The sequence below is a fragment of the Cololabis saira genome, chromosome 5 (genome assembly GCF_033807715.1).
Source record: "Cololabis saira isolate AMF1-May2022 chromosome 5, fColSai1.1, whole genome shotgun sequence".
NCBI lineage: Eukaryota > Metazoa > Chordata > Actinopteri > Beloniformes > Belonidae > Cololabis > Cololabis saira.
In genome coordinates, this window is record NC_084591.1 from 27,251,291 (window position 1) to 27,269,652 (window position 18,362).

General features: G+C 37.8%; 1 protein-coding gene across 1 annotated transcript; it reads left to right on the forward strand.

Annotated features, from left to right (window-relative positions):
* Positions 1–5,885: 5,885 nt before the first annotated feature.
* cry1b (cryptochrome circadian regulator 1b) lies at positions 5,886–16,854 on the forward strand. The gene is made up of 11 exons (XM_061721419.1): positions 5,886–6,472; positions 9,823–9,931; positions 10,635–10,777; positions 10,910–11,094; positions 11,446–11,534; positions 12,508–12,648; positions 12,794–13,105; positions 13,263–13,414; positions 14,720–14,922; positions 15,180–15,284; positions 15,676–16,854. Exons 1-11 carry the CDS (start codon positions 6,315–6,317, stop codon positions 15,756–15,758), a joined length of 1,680 nt encoding a protein of 559 aa, XP_061577403.1. The 5' UTR covers positions 5,886–6,314; the 3' UTR covers positions 15,759–16,854.
* Positions 16,855–18,362: the final 1,508 nt, after the last annotated feature.

An 18,362-nucleotide genomic window follows, 5' to 3' on the forward strand; every position in this document is an offset into this window, starting at 1 on the left:
ACTGAACGCTGCCTCACCTTGCTTGGTTCTGGTTCTTGGGAACCACAACAAACCAGATCCAGATGAACCTCAGGGGTCTGGGAGCTTCATAGGAACTAACAGATCAAGCACAGACCAGTCGGTGCTTTGTAGACCATCAATAAAAGTCATTGACGTAACTCCTAATAAAATATGAAACAATCTGTAAATATGTTTGTTTTGTTAAGTGCAACTTTGGAGGCTAATAATAAAGCAATTAAAAGACTCTGGGTAAGAAGAAATGATGTGCCATGATCGATGTGGGGTGCAATGTAAAACACCTTAATCGCAGTGAACATTCAGAAGGGGTTCCCTTATGTAGCCAGGTACAAGGATCAGAGGGGACTTTTCAGATAAAGCCTTTTCTCAGGGCCCATGTCTGATCGTAACACGACTCAAGACCATTAATAATAGATTGCATGCATAATGCAGTCTCTGTTCCTCTGGAAGAGAACTCGTTGAAAAGATCTGAATTACTTTCAAGGTCATTTCCCGGATCACTCACACGGTCTTACCGTACTTAGGTTTTAGCTTCTACGTATGTCCCCTGTGGGCTTTGTAATATCAACGTAACAGAGAGCAATACGTTTCAGAAGTAGGCCTATTCTTTATTCTCAAACAAAGCAGAGAGGGGGTTTCAATTAAGGCGCTGAGGATAACCAGAGACTAATTAAAGTTCACAACAACAACAAAAAAAAACATAAAATTTAAAATTTCCTTGATAAAAGAATACATATATATTTCATAGAAGTGAAATTCATCTAAATTAAATTTAAAAGAACTAATGCAACGACCACTGCTCGCTGACGGAGGCTGAGTTTACATCTGAGATGCGGTAACAGAATGTAGTTTCTGCAGTTGACAGCAGGATGGACGTCTTTGGAGCAACAGTGAACCCTGGTGTTGGACAGACAGTCTGGAGTTTATTTGACAGAGCAGAAAACAATTACTTTGTGGCAAACAATTTAAATTGATAGAAAATACATGTTAAAAAAATATTGTATGATGTATGTTTTTTTTTCCCCCTCAGGATTTAGGGTGTTGAATAAAATGTGTTTCCATATACAGTACAGACCAAAAGTGTGGACACACCTTCTCATTCAAAAAAAATGTGGAAGTGTGTCCAAACTTTTGGTCTGTACTGTATGTCAAGTCATTATTCATGCATTTGTAAATGCAATACAAGCATGCTTAATATATTAAATCTGTTATATGTAAAAATTGAAAAGGGCCAGAGTTGGGATGGTGAGATGGACCATCAAGGACTGTAACGTTGTCCCATGCTAACACACAATACTGTGCCATCAGTATGATGTTTATTGAACTTTTTCATGTCAAACATTCAAATGTAAAACATTTTAACAAAAGAAAAAAATAATAAAATAAAATTAAACATCTAACCCATGGCAAATTTGTTTGTAATCACTTAAATTTGGGGAGTGAAAGTAATTTCACAAAAACAGTGATGACGCAAGCACAAAACCACTTAAAACTCCAATATGGAAGATACTTCTAATTTCTCTAATGGTTAATACCAAGTTTGACAAATACAGTCACATATAAGTATATATATATATATATATATACCTACAAGAATATATATATATGTGATCTAATATTGATATATTTTTAAAAAGTGAATGTACGAAATTGTTCACAAAAAGTCCGAAAAAATTACAAATAAAATAAGTTTAAAATAAAAAAAAATCATTAACTAAAGTGTTTCCTGTTGATATCTTGCAAAAGATTTGCTCCTAGAAATTAAAACTTAATTATGAACTTAATTATAGATACACATTTATGTACACAAAACACATCAATAACCTAATTTTGTATAGCAAAAATTGCTTGCAAAAAGTACAGAAACTAGACTTGGGACTTGTTCATTTGTATTTTTAGCATCATTGCTGCTATCCTTCAACGACCAGTCCATTGTTATTTTTGGCTGTGGCAGGTGATTGACAGGTGATCATTTTTGGCACATGCTAGGGTGGGTGGATCAAACCATCCAGGAATGGGGAAGAAATTGGGGTTTATTTTTACTGACATTAAATATTGAATATAAAATGTGTTTTATAAACATACATTTCTATTTTATTAAATAATTTACCATAAAGTAGTCATTGACTGGCTGAAAGGGCTATAGCCACAGTTAAAGCCTGATTTAAGCTCCTCTGTCATCTCTAAAGGGAATGATGTCGCTGATGCCTGTAGAGTGGAGGTAGGGTTGGAGGTGCACGTAGGGTGACGCAAAGCCTCTGTGAAGGCTGGTTCACGTTGGTGCAGAGCCTCTGCATTGCAACGGCGGCAATTCTATTGAGAAGCATAAATCAGGCTAATCATTGGTTGGAATCAGGTGGGTGTGTTCCAGTCAGCTTCCCAGTCCTATTTGTTCTGCCCATTTACAACTTGGTGCCATGCAGTACAAGGAAAAAGACACTTTAAACCACTCTTCAGAAAACTAGTGGGCGATGTCATTCATAGTGTGTCCAGTAATTTACAGGTAATGTATTCTAATAACATGTCATTTTACAACATACCACTTGCTATAGATCATTCAGGCCAAGCTCAGACTTGCCAGAGGGGCAAAGTGGTGAGAAGTCGTGGGTCAACTGGACTGCCCTTCCCATCAGCAGCACCTTCTCTCTGTAGCAAGACCAGACATGATTTGTTTGACACTAAGACAGGATTTAATTTTAAAAAAGTATAAAAGGAGTGTCAATATTGGTGCTGTGTGTCCCTCAATGAAGACAACTACAAAGGAATTACATATGCAGAACTGGCAGAAATGTTTCTAGATTGGCAAGTAGGCTAAGCTGTTGTTCTAATGTATGCTAATATTTACACTAATCAGCCCCTAGTGGTCACAGTTCCACTGTAATGTAGTTCACCCATTAATCTATATGTGGCACATGTTAACTTTATTCACTTGTGAACATGGACTATGCCTGGTTGAATGAAACCTATTGTAAAATGCTGCCCCCATAGGGTCAGGAGTGTATGATTACATAGAGTGCATTTAATGTTAAGAATATCTTATATATGTTTACCTAAAATTATTCCTAATCAGTAATCACTAAAAGAATCGCAACATTAAATGATCATGTATACATATTCATGTTTTTCTAATTCTATAACATAATGTGATATTTTGATTGTTCCTTTATTGTGACAAATTTAAGTCATTGAGGAACGAAGGATAAATTCCCCCAACCCTTGTGTGTAGAAACAAAACTTAATTGTTAACAGTCATACTTATTAGTAGTAGGTAATGGCAGAGTGGGTGTGAAGCCAAAAGAGTGAGATAAACCCGCCGGCAATGGTTATGTCAGTACTTTTTGTAAAGCATACTGTATGTGTCACTGAATTTTTTTAGTACTAAGTATTTATTTTTCCAGTTTATTTTTTCTTGCTGTTGAAAAAAATATATCCAGACCAAAGCCAGCATTGACATTGAACATGACTGTATTATCACAACAGCCATTGGGAAATCTTGTGAGAGTTAATGATTAATATAAACATGGTCCTGGTAAGTTTGAACTGTTTTTCAAGATAGTTTGAGCAGACACCAGAGGGACAGCTGGCCAGTGGAAGAGATTATGGCAGAGTGCTGGCTGAATGGGCCTGAGAAACCTGAGATGTGTCAGAGCATCTAAATTAGCACACAGAACAAGCTGTATTTTTATATTTATTTATTTATAAAATAACAGATGTAATACCTTTAAATGTTAGAAACTATATGTATTGATTACATTAGGATCTACAGAGAATTAAAAAAAAAAGCAGTGTTAGCCTGCCCTATACTGTCACTGTGACGCCTTTGTTTATTTCTTTTCATCTTGTTTAAGCTTATTTACTCAATTACATATTGACAAAAAGGGGGTTTGGGATTCCCTCTCGCAATTATTTTGTAACTGTAAAATGTCAAACATCCTATTATCTTAGGAAACTGTTTCATTTTAGATATACAGTATAGACCAAAAGTGTGGACACACCTTCTCATTCAAACAAATGGGGAAGCTTGTCCAAACTTTTGGTCTGTACTCAAGGGCGTAGGTTTGCATAGGGACGGTAAGGACATAACCCTACCAACTTTTCAGGAGGCTCAAATTGCTATTATTAATAAGTTTGTATTTATTGTGTATGTTAATATAATTTAAGTTATGTTCAAATATTGCAATTTAAATTGCATCCTGGAATATTCTGGAAGTTTTCAAAATGTTTCTTTAGTAGTTCTTGAAAACAAAGGTTTGAATCGAACCGTGTATCAGGTGAACCAATACACATGAAAGTTAGTATAAGTCGATACAGATTTATTTTGCATTGATCATTTAGCCTATCAATTAATTAGGTTCATATTCGTGACAAATGTAGCCCTGACCCCTGTTCACCCAATCTGTTTGGTCTTATTAATGTCCCGTCCCCAGCAAAAAGTGTACATGCAGGTTATGCCGTTATATCGTCCCTACCAATGTTGAGACCAAACCTACTCCCTTGTCTGTACTGTATGTTTCTAAAAGTGTCTATGTATCTATCTCCCGCAGGTCATGGGGCTTGTAAACCAGAAGCTGATTTCAAACCATCCAATATCAATTATTTGTTAATACTGTCATCTAGTGTCGAATGGTTAGAGCTACATGCAATGCTGTGTTTTCTGTTCTATATTCTTATTAATTTCCCTTGAGGCAAGTTTTTATTGAAGAAGCAAATACTGCATTACAGTTTCTCCATAATCATCTCAGCACAGCCTATATGGGTGACATATTACTGCTATACACAGAAATGCATAAAAAATTATGTGGTCCTCATTTTAAACTGCTTATCTTGCACAGTCTTCGCCTGAACAAACCCTGGTGCTATGCTCTACAAGTTAAATTCACTCTTATGTATTCCTGCATGAAAGGAGAGGAGGAGAGAAGATAATTGATACATTAAAGCAAAATCACAGCTTATTTTTCACTGACCTGCAGAAATGTATCTGATGATTGCAATGATATACTTGATTGAACTGCACTTTCTGCCATTTTCTATCCCTAGTCCTGCTGTTTTTGAGTATAAGGTCTCTGGATGACAGGGTGTCGTTTTACTCCAACTCACCCATGATTCCTTAAACTGTTAAATTGCTTACAGTCCTATTTGTCATAAAAGGAGATTACTTAATACATCGCGTTAAAGCCCAGCCGAGAATTTAGGGTTAAATATTGATTCATCCTTTCCTGCTGATGACCCATTTATTCACTGCAGTTTGATTATAATAATAACAATTCTCTTTTGTTTGTTTTTTTTAAACTTCGATGTCAATGCATTGTACTGCATACTCCAATGCAATGTGCAAGTGACGCACTTTAACATGTTTACGACACAATTCAGGTCACAACCTGAGGTTTTATGTAATTTAACGTTGCTCACGTTAGAGATTAACGCTCCGGTGAGTGGGCGGGGATTGTTACGAGGTTACAAACGCACTGCCGCAGCGCGCCGGCGCGGCCTGAGCGCTAAATCCAACGCACCCCATTGAGCAAACCTCGCCGTGTGACATGTGCTCATCCGGGTACTTCTGGGCTGTATATATAACACTAACGTAGTGAACCGATTTGTCGCATTTAAGGCAACTTTTAGAGTTTACTTTGATATTTTGTGTCCTCAACATAAAATCAGCACACATTCTATACAAACACGACCCAAACTTGAAGTTTTTGGCTTTTAAAACAACTAGACATGCTGAGGTAAGAAAGCACATTACTGAAACGTGACGAAGTAACAGTTGTATAAGGGCCGGGGCTGACCAATCAGAGCGGCTCGTTTCCTCCTCCGGCTCCTCCTGTGGGCGGTGATGTCGCTGCAGCAGGACGACTTACATAGCAGAATTGACCGTCTGCTGTAACGTGTACGCCGTGTTCTGTTTGTAAACGAGGTCAAATTCTTTTAAACTTTCTTCAGACGGACCTTAGAGCTTGAGACATACCTTAATTGTGTGCGCGTTTTTTACCTTTTGGACACGGAAATAAGGATGTTGCTGACGTTGCTGGGGGCATAAAGTCGCATTTTTCCATTTGGTCGTTTTATATTAGTTATCATAATATTAGTGCATTTTTTGTTCTACGTTTGCGGTTGTTATCTGCATACACATGCACTGTGGATAAACTCATGGAGCAAGGATAAGGTCAGACACGCATCTGCCTCAAACCTTTCCATCAACAGCGAGGGAAAAACTGTCTTTTTTTTTTTTTTTTTTTTTGGGAAATCCCATTCTCCTTTCTTGACCCACGTGAGATAAATAAGTAAAAAGGGGCAACATGGGGGTGAACAGCATCCACTGGTTCAGGAAGGGGCTGCGGCTGCACGACAACCCGGCCCTGAGCGCGTCTCTGCGCGGAGCGGACACGCTGCGCTGCGTCTACATCCTCGACCCCTGGTTCGCAGGATCCTCCAACGTGGGCATCAACAGGTGGAGGTAAGAGCTGGATTCATTGAATTGAAATCTTTATTTCGAGCATGAAATAATTATAAAAAACAATTACACAAAACATCAGAAAAGGAATACAAATAAACGGTCATTAAACAAAATCAGAAAGAAGTAAACCTTCATGCCAGAAAGGGAGTAGGAGGAAGTAAAAAAAAACTTATGAGGTCCTACCCCTTGTTTCTATTTCAATTTTACTCGAATACAACTTAGAAAAAAAAAAAAATAATAATAATATAACAGCAAGCTTTACTTTATCAAAAAATATACCTATTATTACAAATATAAAAATATTACAGCACTTAATTACAATATTATACCTGAGCATTATAAATAAATGATATACCAGATCAATTATAAATAATAAACATATATATATATATATATATATATATATATATATATATATATATACATATCATCATAAACAATATACCCGAGCATTATAAGTGTTATAAATATTATACCATCATTACTACGGTATGCCATATACATATTGAATCCCAGTCCCTATATACTACAATATCATAAATTACTATACATTAATACAGCGTATGTTGCCTTTCCCAGATAATTACTATATATTAATACTAACTATGAACCCTGTAAATGTATAAATAATATATTTAAAAAATCCATTATATACCTGGGAAGGGATGCAAGAGTGCATAAGCACTGAGAGCAACAGAGGGTGATCAATGGCTTAAATGGCTTAAGGTGTAACAGTCAATATGTTATTTTCCATGCTTGTCCCTGTTGAAAATATTTGCCCCCCTTACAGAATATGTCTGTTTTTGCGTTCCTTTGGTCACAGTTAATGTTTAAAATTGTCAAATACATTTTAATATCTGTTAAAGATATCATCAGTAAATACAAAATGCAATTTTGAATCGATAACGTCATTTGTAAAGGAAAAAAACGATCTAAACCAGCCTGGCCAGTACTTAGCCCTAAACCTAATAACATGTTTTGACTGTAGTCAAGGTTTGGGATAACTGTGAGTCTTTCACATTGCTGTGGAGGGATTGTGGCCCACCTTGTTTTTTGTTGAATGTTTTCATGCAAGAACAGCCTGTTTAAGGTCATACCAGTTGGACCATATCAGTTGGATTTAAGTCTAGATTTGGACTTGCCACACCAAAACCTTCATTTTTTAGTTTTTAAATAATTCAAAAAACTTTATTGGTGTACTTTGCATTGTTGTTCTGCAGCATAACTTGTTTTTTAAAGTCACAAACTAATGGCCTGATAGTCTCCTGATGGATTTTATGGCAGAGAGCAGAATTCATGGCTCCACCAATTATTACAAGTCTTCCAGGTCCTGACGTACCAAAGCAGCCCCAGACTATCACACTACCACCACCATGTTTGATTGTCAGCCTGATGATCTTTTCTGAAATCCTGCTAGTTTCACACCAGATGTAATCAGATGCAAAGCTACCAAAAGGTTCTACTTTTATCTCGTCAGTCCACAGAATACTTTCCCCAAAGTCTTGGGGGTCATCTGGATCTTTTCTGCCAAATGTGAGACAGGTCTTTGTGTCCTTCTCGGTCAGCAGTCCTTTTCTCCTTGGAACTCCCCCATGAATACCAGTTTCCAGTGGTCCAGTTGGGCCAGTTTTGCTAGTACAACTTAATTTCATACAAGTAGCTGTTCAGGTAAATAAATATTCTGCCGTGTGGAAACTGTATAGTTTACCCTCAATCAGTAAGCTGTAAGTACATTATAGTAGCCACGTGTTTCAATTCTTAATCTTCTTTTAATTCACAAGACTCTGTTAATTTTAGTTGATGTTACTTGTCAAAATATAGAAAAAGAGCTCCAACTCCATCCTGTGAACTTATCATGACGATACAACTTATTTTTCCCTCTTATTAGCTGTGCTGTTCAATGCCGAATGAATGGCTGAAAAAGTAGGTCACTGTGTTGTTACATCATGCCAACTCCAGGCTGTGACCTACATTAAACAAACGCGCTCACCAGCCTCTGAAGTGGTGTTGCTTATTTGGGTCTGATCAAAATACGATTTTGACCTATATATCCAAGCATTGTTTTTCCTCTTGTAGCTTCGGCCACAACACTGTCTCCTCTCCTTCTTACATGACACACACAGCTCAAAGTCGGTCAGTGAGAAAAATCAAAATGGCTCCGGTTGATAGTTTTCTGAGGACTTACCGGCAGGAATGCAGATGACATGAAGCAAAGAGTGGGTTGAAATACTGGCTTGTTATGATTACGTTTCTTGACAACCTTTTTTTTTTTTTTTTTGACAGAATGTTTAAAAAAAACAAAAAGATATTAATAACAACACATACTCGCATTTCCAACTCGAGACCTTTGACTTCATGTTGAAGTCAAGGAGAGGCTCAGATTGTTAATACAGATAATTGAGTCAAAGTATTTGTATTATGCATCCACTTAGGATAGAGATCTGCAGCGGTCAGGCATATTTAGATGAACCACAAAATACAAACAGATCAAAGTTTGATTTAATTGAACCAAATTTCTTAGATGTGAAATCACAACTACTCGAGGAAAACATTCAGTATTGATATATTATTCAGTTTTGAGACTGTTTTATTGAACTAGGTTTTATCATTCTTAGCTTTGTGTTTTATATTAATATTGCTTTATTTTATCCGTTCAGTCTTTGGTCAATTCTTGTTTTAAATGTGCTCATGTTATTTTGGTCTTTAGTGTGATGCACTTTAAGTGTTCGAGCATTATCAAAATAATTATTTTTCTGACCCCGATTCAAATGAATTTTACCTGCTCTGTTTTTGCAAAAATGAGATAGATTAAATAGATAAATTACTTACCCCTGTGAGGTTCTTTTAAAGTATTCATAGATGAAGCTAAATTAGATCAGTCATGAGTATAATATGTTGTACAAATCCTGCCGTCAATGTCCACAGAGGACGGCCAAAATAAAATGAAGAACATATGTCAACAATGGGTTCATTTTATATTATATCAAATGGGCCATAATATGAAAAGCAAAAAACACACACACTTCATTAGTTCTTTGGAAAATATCTGTAAATAACAACTCAAAAACTCTGTCTGTAAAGCAATCAAGCAACATAGATTTTAAGGACACTAGTATATCTTGGAATGAAGTCAGAGCATTAATATCCAACCTCCCACTTTTTATCTCCACGGTCCACTTATCCACAACTTCAAGTCTTCTGCAACTGCTGCACTTTAGGGGTGGAGTCCAAAGGGGTTTCTTCATTTGCTCTGAATTTCATCAGTATTTATATTGTTCACTTGAGAAATAAATGTAAATGCCCTTTTAATGTCTGATAGAAACAGTTTTGCCCTTCTTCTTTTTTTTCAGGTTTTTGCTGCATTGTTTAGAGGACTTGGATGCCAGCCTGCGTAAGCTGAACTCCCGTTTGTTTGTCATCAGAGGCCAGCCTACTGATGTCTTCCCTCGTCTTTTTAAGGTAAAAAACATGTAGTAGAGTAGAAGCTACTGTCTTGGACCTCTCTTTACTTTGTAATCTTTTTGATAATCAGAGGAAATGTGAAGGAAATGTTTAGTAGGAAAGATTAAAAGTGAAAATGTGTACAATATTTATTTTTTTCCTTGTCTATGCATAACAAAAATACACAAACATATTACACCCAGACAGGGCACATTAAATGAAAGCACAACACATTTATACATTATATAAAACATTTTTTTATGTTATTAATATCAGGTTAGTTTATACAATTAAATATGATCAGTTTTCATTGCCCTAATTCCCTATAATTCATTCGTTATGAAAAATCTAGTTAAACAAAATAAACTGCACTTATTTATTCATTTATTTATTTTTGGATATCCTTTATAACATTAACTATCCAATTTATTTTTCATTTCAACGTAGCTTTATTTTTAACACCACCAAATCAAAACAAATGTCATCTGAAGGAACTTCAAGAAAACAGTTCAACTCATTCCAAATTAGTCAAATTGATAATAATAATTGCCTAACTAAGGAAACAAATCGATTGGACCAAAACTTTTCTTTGATACACTTCCCATTGTGAGCGAGCACCAGCCGACTGTTTAAAAATGAAAGTTTAAAAACCACAAGTACTCGGTAAAAGCAGAGTTTAACAAATGTGAGTAAGTTTATGTTTGTATCATTTTTGTCTTAGGAATGGCAGATCAACCATTTATCTTATGAATATGACTCTGAGCCGTTTGGCAAGGAGCGTGATGCCGCCATCCAAAAGCTAGCCAGCGAGGCTGGGGTGGAGACCATGGTGCGGGTTTCACACACACTCTATGATCTGGACAAGTAAGTAACTCTACAAACTATTAGTTAAGACAGAAGTTGCATATTTATTAAACTGTGTGGAGCATAATGATTTCAGGTACACTGTGTGTGCATACAGGGCCTTTCATATTTGGTATGTTTTCTCTTTAAAAGGATTATAGAACTCAACAGTGGTCAACCTCCACTCACATACAAGCGCTTCCAGGGTCTAATCAACCGAATGGATCCTGTAGAAATGCCTACAGAGAAAATCACATCTGAAGACTTTAAAAAGTGCATCACACCCATCAACGATGACCATGATGACAAGTTTGGTGTTCCCTCTCTGGAAGAACTTGGTGAGCTTATGCTTTATTTTTGTATATGCATTAAAGATTCATGGGTAGCATGTTTTTATATCTCTGTTTTATATATCTATAAAGTCCAAGATGAATCAGTATCTGAACGATTCTGAATAGATCTACAAAAGTCCAAAAAACTGAAATTTTCTAACAGTTTTAAATTGGTAATTGATTGCTAAAGTTGACAAAAAACAGAAGCCAACGAAGCAGGAGTGAATCCTTTGGTTTTTTTCTATAGCTTATAACAGACTTAAGATGAGCACTGCATTAAACGCTAATGTATGGAAACACTTGAATGAGGAGCGGAGAGATCCCCACCCCTACTGACCACAGTGTTTATCCCGTCAGGTTTTGAAACGGAGGGCCTCACCACAGCAGTTTGGCCCGGTGGAGAAACTGAAGCCCTGATGAGGCTCGAACGCCACCTGGAGCGGAAGGTAAAGTCTTACTGCCCTTTAAAGTCACAGAGAAATTAAGAGAAATGTTTTACATGCAGTCTGTGTGTTTAAAGGCATATTCTCAAACTGTTGTAGTGTTTATTTATTTATCTTGATAAGAGCCATTGTCCACACCACAATGGCTCTTGTGTGATACACGATTGATTGATGCGATACATGTTGCTGGACTATTTAAATGAAAAAAAAAAAAAAATTGAATATAAAGTTCCTGTTATAAATTAATTTGTTGCAGCTTGCTGATGTTTGTCTATACATGTGATCCCTGTAATACAGGCTAATGATCACCATTGATTTGAGTCAGGCGTGTTTATATAAGGAGACATATGGAGGACAGGAGACCGACACACGTGCTCTAGTGTTTTGGCTTACAGCCATATTTGGAGGATTAACATGTTCACATGTACCCTGACAGGATTACCTGCTGACACATCACTCATTGTCAGAATGAACACACTGTTTTAACCCGAGGCCTGATAAGTGTGTCTGCTGTGTGCCTGTCTGGAAGTTTGTTCTTCAACCATAATGCTCTGCACTCCACACGGCCGAGACAAAAACCATACGATTTAGAGCAGTTTAACTGCTTTTAGTTATGAGGCTTTAATTTTGGTAACAAACAGATCTACAACTTTCGGTTGTCATTTAGTCCAGAACTGGGAGAAAAAGGTAGAGAAAAAGGTACATCAAAATCCCCAAAGTGTGAAAGGAAAAGGCGATTATCAGATAATACTATATGACTGGTGTAGTATTTATTTGGAGCAAGAAAAAAAACACATCTCCATACACGTAAACAACGCTGGAATGTAAATCAACAGTGTCTGTATTTATTCTTTTGCACATCAACCTTGAGTAAACGGCACTAAAAAGTCATCATATTTAGTGCTTATAATGTATTTAACTTGTGTGTCTAGCAAACGGTGACTCATGCCTTTTATTTAATTTTGTCTTTCCACAGGCATGGGTGGCAAACTTTGAGCGTCCACGTATGAACGCCAACTCCCTGCTGGCCAGTCCCACGGGCCTCAGTCCCTACCTGCGCTTTGGATGTCTCTCCTGTCGGGTCTTCTACTTCAAACTTACCGATTTGTACAGAAAGGTACGAATGGCCAAATAAAACACATTTGGAGCAATGTATTTTACACCTTAGCAGTTTTTACTATTGTAGATTAGATGAGATCTAAACCGTAATTAACAAATCAATATCATGACACAAACTTACCTGTCACGTTTGTTTCCATCAGGTGAAGAAGAACAGTACCCCACCGCTGTCCTTGTACGGCCAGCTGCTGTGGAGGGAGTTCTTCTACACAACTGCTACCAACAACCCCTGCTTTGACAAGATGGACGGAAACCCAGTGTGTGTGCAGATCCCCTGGGACCGGAATCCAGAAGCACTGGCCAAGTGGGCAGAGGGGCGGACGGGTTTGCCGTGGATCGACGCCATCATGACCCAACTGAGGCAGGAAGGCTGGATCCATCATTTGGCAAGGCATGCTGTGGCCTGTTTTCTCACCAGAGGAGACCTCTGGATCAGCTGGGAAGAAGGCATGAAGGTGAGAGAGAGGAAAGGCAGTACATGTGCACACTGCTCATACTTGAGTATTATTTGAAAAAAGATTTCATAAGAAATTAGGATTGAGGGTAAACACCTCTGTCCTCTTGCTTTGACACATGTTGTCCAGCATCTTGAGTTTGTGTTGTGTGTTTTAGGTATTTGAAGAGCTGTTGCTGGATGCAGACTGGAGTGTCAACGCTGGCAGCTGGATGTGGCTTTCCTGCAGTTCGTTTTTCCAGCAGTTTTTCCACTGCTACTGTCCTGTGGGATTTGGGCGACGCACGGACCCCAACGGGGACTACATTCGGTGAGCTGGTACTTCATATTTACATCACATGAAAATTAAAGCAGTGCACTTTGGGGAGGGGGAAAAGAGAATCTCATGATGAACTTGTCCTTTTTATGCTCACATGGGGAGAAGAATTTGTTATGGTTTACTCATCATCACAAATATATTTGTAATGGTTTCATGAATACCAAAAACATCCTTGCAGCATGTGATTTTTGGCATACTCATGGAAATGTGGTCTGCATCACGGCTTAGCAGCACCACAACACGATTAGAAAGATACAGTTGTGTGTGAAAATAGTGGATTCACTGTTTAAGGGATCAGTGGTTCAATCCCCAGACCCTTCACGTGTTTAAGTGTCCTCATGCAAGACACTGAACCCCACATTGTGTGTGTGTATACATACAGTAGTTGTGTGGAAAAAGTATTTCGCCCCTTCCTGATTTGTTTAATTTTTTTGCATGATCATCAAACTAATTTAAATGTTAGACAAAGATAACACAAGTAAACACAAAATGCAGTTTTTAAATGACAGTCTTTATTAGTAAGGGGGGAAAAATCCAAACCTACATGGCCCTGTGTGAATCAGTATTGCCAGAAAACATATTGATGATCCCCAAGACCTTTGGGAAAGTACTTTGTGTACTGATGAGACAAAAGTGGAACTTTTTGGAAGGTGTATGTCCCATTACATCTGGCGTAAAAGTAACACAGCATTTCAGAAAAGGAACATCATACCAACAGTAAAATATGGCGGTGGTAGTGTGATGGTCTGGGGCTGTTTTGCTGCTTCAGGACCTGGAAGACTTGCGGTAAATGGAACCATGAATTCTGCTGTCTACCAAAAAATCCTGAAGGAGAATGTCAGCCATCTGTCCGTGACCTCAAGCTGAAGCCACTTGGGTTCTGCAGCAGGACAATGATCCAAAACACACCAGCAAGTCCACCTCTGAATGGCTTAAGAAAAACAAAATGAAGACTTTGGAGTGGCCTAGTCAAAGTCCCGACCTGAATCAGATTGAGATGCTGTGGCATGACCTTTAAAAAGGCGGTTCATGCTCAAAAACCCTCCAATGTGGCTGAATTACAACAATTCAGCAAATATGAGTGGGCCAGAATTCCTCCCCAGCGCTGTAAAAGACACTTGCCCGTTACACAAACGCTTGATTGCAGTTGTTGCTTCTCTTCTTTCTTTTTTCAGTTCTTTCAATCATCTTCAGTCAGTTAGCAACCTTCCACATTAGTTTTTTTTTTTAAACAGAATGAAGAAATACTTCCACTTCACCCTTTAACCGCTATTTCTTTGCTTCCTCTGTTTGCAGGCGATATTTACCTGTATTGAGGGGTTTTCCAGCCAAATACATCTATGATCCTTGGAATGCGCCAGAGGAAGTGCAGAAGGCAGCCAAGTGCATCATAGGACGCCACTACCCCAAACCCATGGTGAACCATGCAGAGGCCAGCCGCATCAACATTGAGAGGATGAAGCAAATTTACCAGCGGCTTTCCTGCTACAGAGGACTGGGTAAGGAGATATAAACCACACGCTGCTTCATTGTTGTTTAAAGTTCATTATATTTAATTGGGTAAAAACAATAATTTTTATCGCATTGATTTTAGATCATTCTTATCTTTTGGGTTTTAAAAAGATCTATGTTGTTATTCAGGTTCTGTTTGTAGTCTCGTAGACTGTTTAACTTTGTCTCTAGGTTTGCCTTGGCTTCTCACCAACAAGTGTATTAATAGGGATACATTTGAAATGTTTTTTTCTTTGCCATGCAGGCATGCTAGCTACCGTACCAGTTGCAGGAGTCAATGCAGGGACAAGTCAAGCTCCAGGAGGGTCCTCTGAAGACGCCCCATTACAGGAGGGGACATCTCGAACAGGTATAAAAGCTGGGATTTCAAATTTAGAGATACACCAACAGAGTTAAATATGTATTGTTTTCAAGATCCTTTGTTGTTATTTGTAAAAGTCATCACACTCGTATCTAAAACTGCTACCCATGAGACTTGGGTAGAAGATAGCGTGATATCAAACATCTAAAATCTCTGGCCCACAGGGCTGCTATGAGGAATTGATTTGAAAATAAATGCTGGGCTCTATAATAGGGCGTCACTAAAGCGCTGCTGTGCTGCCAGAAAGCCAGAGATAAAGCACAGAACTATGCCCGGAGCAAAGACTGCAAAAAGAAGTAATGCCCAGTGTAACCTGCTGGATTCCAGATGAATCTGAAACAATCCCTTACTGTCTTTTCTTTGTCATGTTTTTATACAGAAAGAGGACAGTCAACACACAAGCGCCGTTTTGAAGAGACTCCACAAATGAGCAACTCCAAATGTTGGAAGCAGAGCAAATAAGGTGGAACACCAAGTTTCCCTCGGTCAGTTTGCCTCGGTGCCCAGAGGTCTCAGCGAGCAGCAGCAGCAGCAGCGGTGACTTTCCATCTGATAATTAAGGCTTTTTGTCTAAAGACTACTTCTTACCCGCAGTCAACTGTTAGCACACCAGTGGTCGCAAGTTGAGACCTGTTACGTGCCACGCGGACACCTGGGACATTTCATAAGTGGAGCTCTGAGCTTAGCTCAGACCACAGAAGCAGACCCTGGGAAAAAAAAGAAGGAAGTTTTCACGTCAACGTGAAAAAGCCTGTTGTCTTCCAAAACAAGTGCAGAAGCCACTTGGCTATGCCCTTTCTCCTCTTCACACTGACATCGGTCAGTTTAGGACTTGTGTTGGAGTCGAGATGTGTAACATCGGACATTTGAGCATTTGATGTCTACTGGCATTTTTGAAGGATGTGGCTCGGTAAAGGGATCAAGCAATATGATTTTTTTACAGGCAATTTATTTTTCACGACAGTTAAGTATGACACAGGCAGGATATTTTACTGATTTGCATAGCAGGTCCAAAACAAAAAAAAAAACATTTTGAAAGGAATGTTTTTTTTGTACTAAGTGCGTGACTTTCAGCAAGACTGCCACCATCTGTTTCTGAGACAAAGTCGCATAAAATATTCTTTATTTGGTCTGTTATGTCTCAGCTGCATACAGGGCGTTGAGGACACTCACCCACATTATGACAAAAATGACCTGAAACCTCACAGAACTTGAGCAGGAAGCCGCTCAATGTTTCATGTCAACATTGTCAAGTTTTCGAATGTACATAACGTGATAATTTATTTACATTTATTAAACAAAGGTCTGATGTACAGTTAAAGACTATTAGAACCCTAATAGTAAAGCAGACCATCATTTATTTTGTATATTTGTTTTTGATTTGCAACTTTTGTATATTGGATCGTAGGATCTCACAAATCTTTTTGTAAAATGTTTAAGTTGTAATGTAAATGTCTCTCTTTTTTTGTCTCCCTTGTGAATGTATATCTATTATTTTTGTATAAAAGGTTCAAAAATTCTAAATTTATTTGACATTGCAATAAAATGTGTATATTTATGCTGTCTTGACTTTTTTCTTTGTTTCTTTGTGTGGGGGCGGCTTTTTCCAAGAGTAATTGTAGTGATTTGCTGATTATTTAGTAGGTTAAAACTTCCACGTGAAAACGCCACCAGAAACCACCGCGGTACCAGGACAAGTATTTTTGGTGCTGTTTTAATATTCCTAGTGAGTCTGTTTGAGATGCAGCACTGAACTTCTGGATCAAAATGCCTGCCACAAACAGGGATTCTTCTCACCGTGGCGACTTTTAAACCCTGCAACACATGATTTAACCGTCCTGGTTTTTCAGTTTATGATACCTACTGTAACATTCAGTGCGTATAGAATATGTGTGATCACTCCCAACATGCACAACTTTAACAAGGTTCAGACAGTGATCCATCTGACCCTTTTAAGCGCTGTATATTTTAGGAGATGGAACTGGAATACTGGTTATGTCCATTATTTCCTATTACGAGTTAATGATCTTTGAGCTTTGATATATTTAGAATATGCTAAATAAATCACAAGGGCATTACAATAAATCTAGTTCTTTCTAATGCAAATGTCAGTATAAATAAAATGTAGGAAGAGCAACATATGACACACTGTCATTTAATGAAAACTACGTGAAAATGAAAGCAGTGAATACAAAACATCTGGAAATAATGGGTTTTTTCCTGGATCCAGAAGCTATTATCTTTCATTTTGGCCACTGGTTTGTTTATGAGATGTTGAAAAAAGTTCTAAGTTGTTAATCGGAAGTACACTATGATCATGTGATTAAAAAAAAAATGTAAATCCTATTTGATAAGACATATGTTGTTCTGCAAAAAATCAAAGGATGAGGAGGGGCTACTAACTTTTAGGTTATGTAATCGTGGTGTTTTTGTTCTGTCCTTCCAAGGACAACCAGTCCTCTGACACGTCATTTTACATTTTCTTCACACCTTGATGGAACTGGTTCAGTCAACAGGACAATAATTTAAGGCAGAGCAACAAATCTACATCATAATGGCTGAAAAATGAAAAAATACGTTTTGGAAATGCCAAGTCCAAACCGGGAACCCTATTGGGATCCGCAGTGGGACGTCAAGAGAGCTGTGATTCGACGAGTACCCTGAAGCACGTGGGTCTACACTGATAAGAAACTTAATGAAGTCAGATAACTACTTCAAGTTATTACTGCTAAAAGTCTATCTACACACTACTGAATCACGAGGGAACTTAGTATTGCCTCTTTTTTTTCCCTTTTGGCTTTATTTTTAAATAATTAATGACAGTGGGGAGAAAAAAAGCCATGTTTGTCTGAGCTTGTCTTTGCCCAGTACAACCTTCAATGATCAGATTTTTATCATAAGTTGATAAAAAACAGAATTCAAAGAGGGATTCTAACTTCTGCAAATGACTATTGACTCGTGGGCTACACTTAAATTGTCACACTCTGCTTTTTGTCAAATGTTATTCTGCGATATACAGTACCACGTGTTGTTTTTCAAGGAAAATTTTTGCCTATTTAATGTTAA

Excerpts from the sequence above, each read along its gene's own strand:
- cry1b (XM_061721419.1), top strand. The coding sequence starts at position 6,315 with ATGGGGGTGAACAGCATCCACTGGTTCAGGAAGGGGCTGCGGCTGCAC. Across the intron at positions 13,106-13,262 it reads GCTGGGAAGAAGGCATGAAG|GTATTTGAAGAGCTGTTGCT; the intron begins GTGAGAGAGAGG and ends TGTGTGTTTTAG. Across the intron at positions 14,923-15,179 it reads TTCCTGCTACAGAGGACTGG|GCATGCTAGCTACCGTACCA; the intron begins GTAAGGAGATAT and ends TTTGCCATGCAG.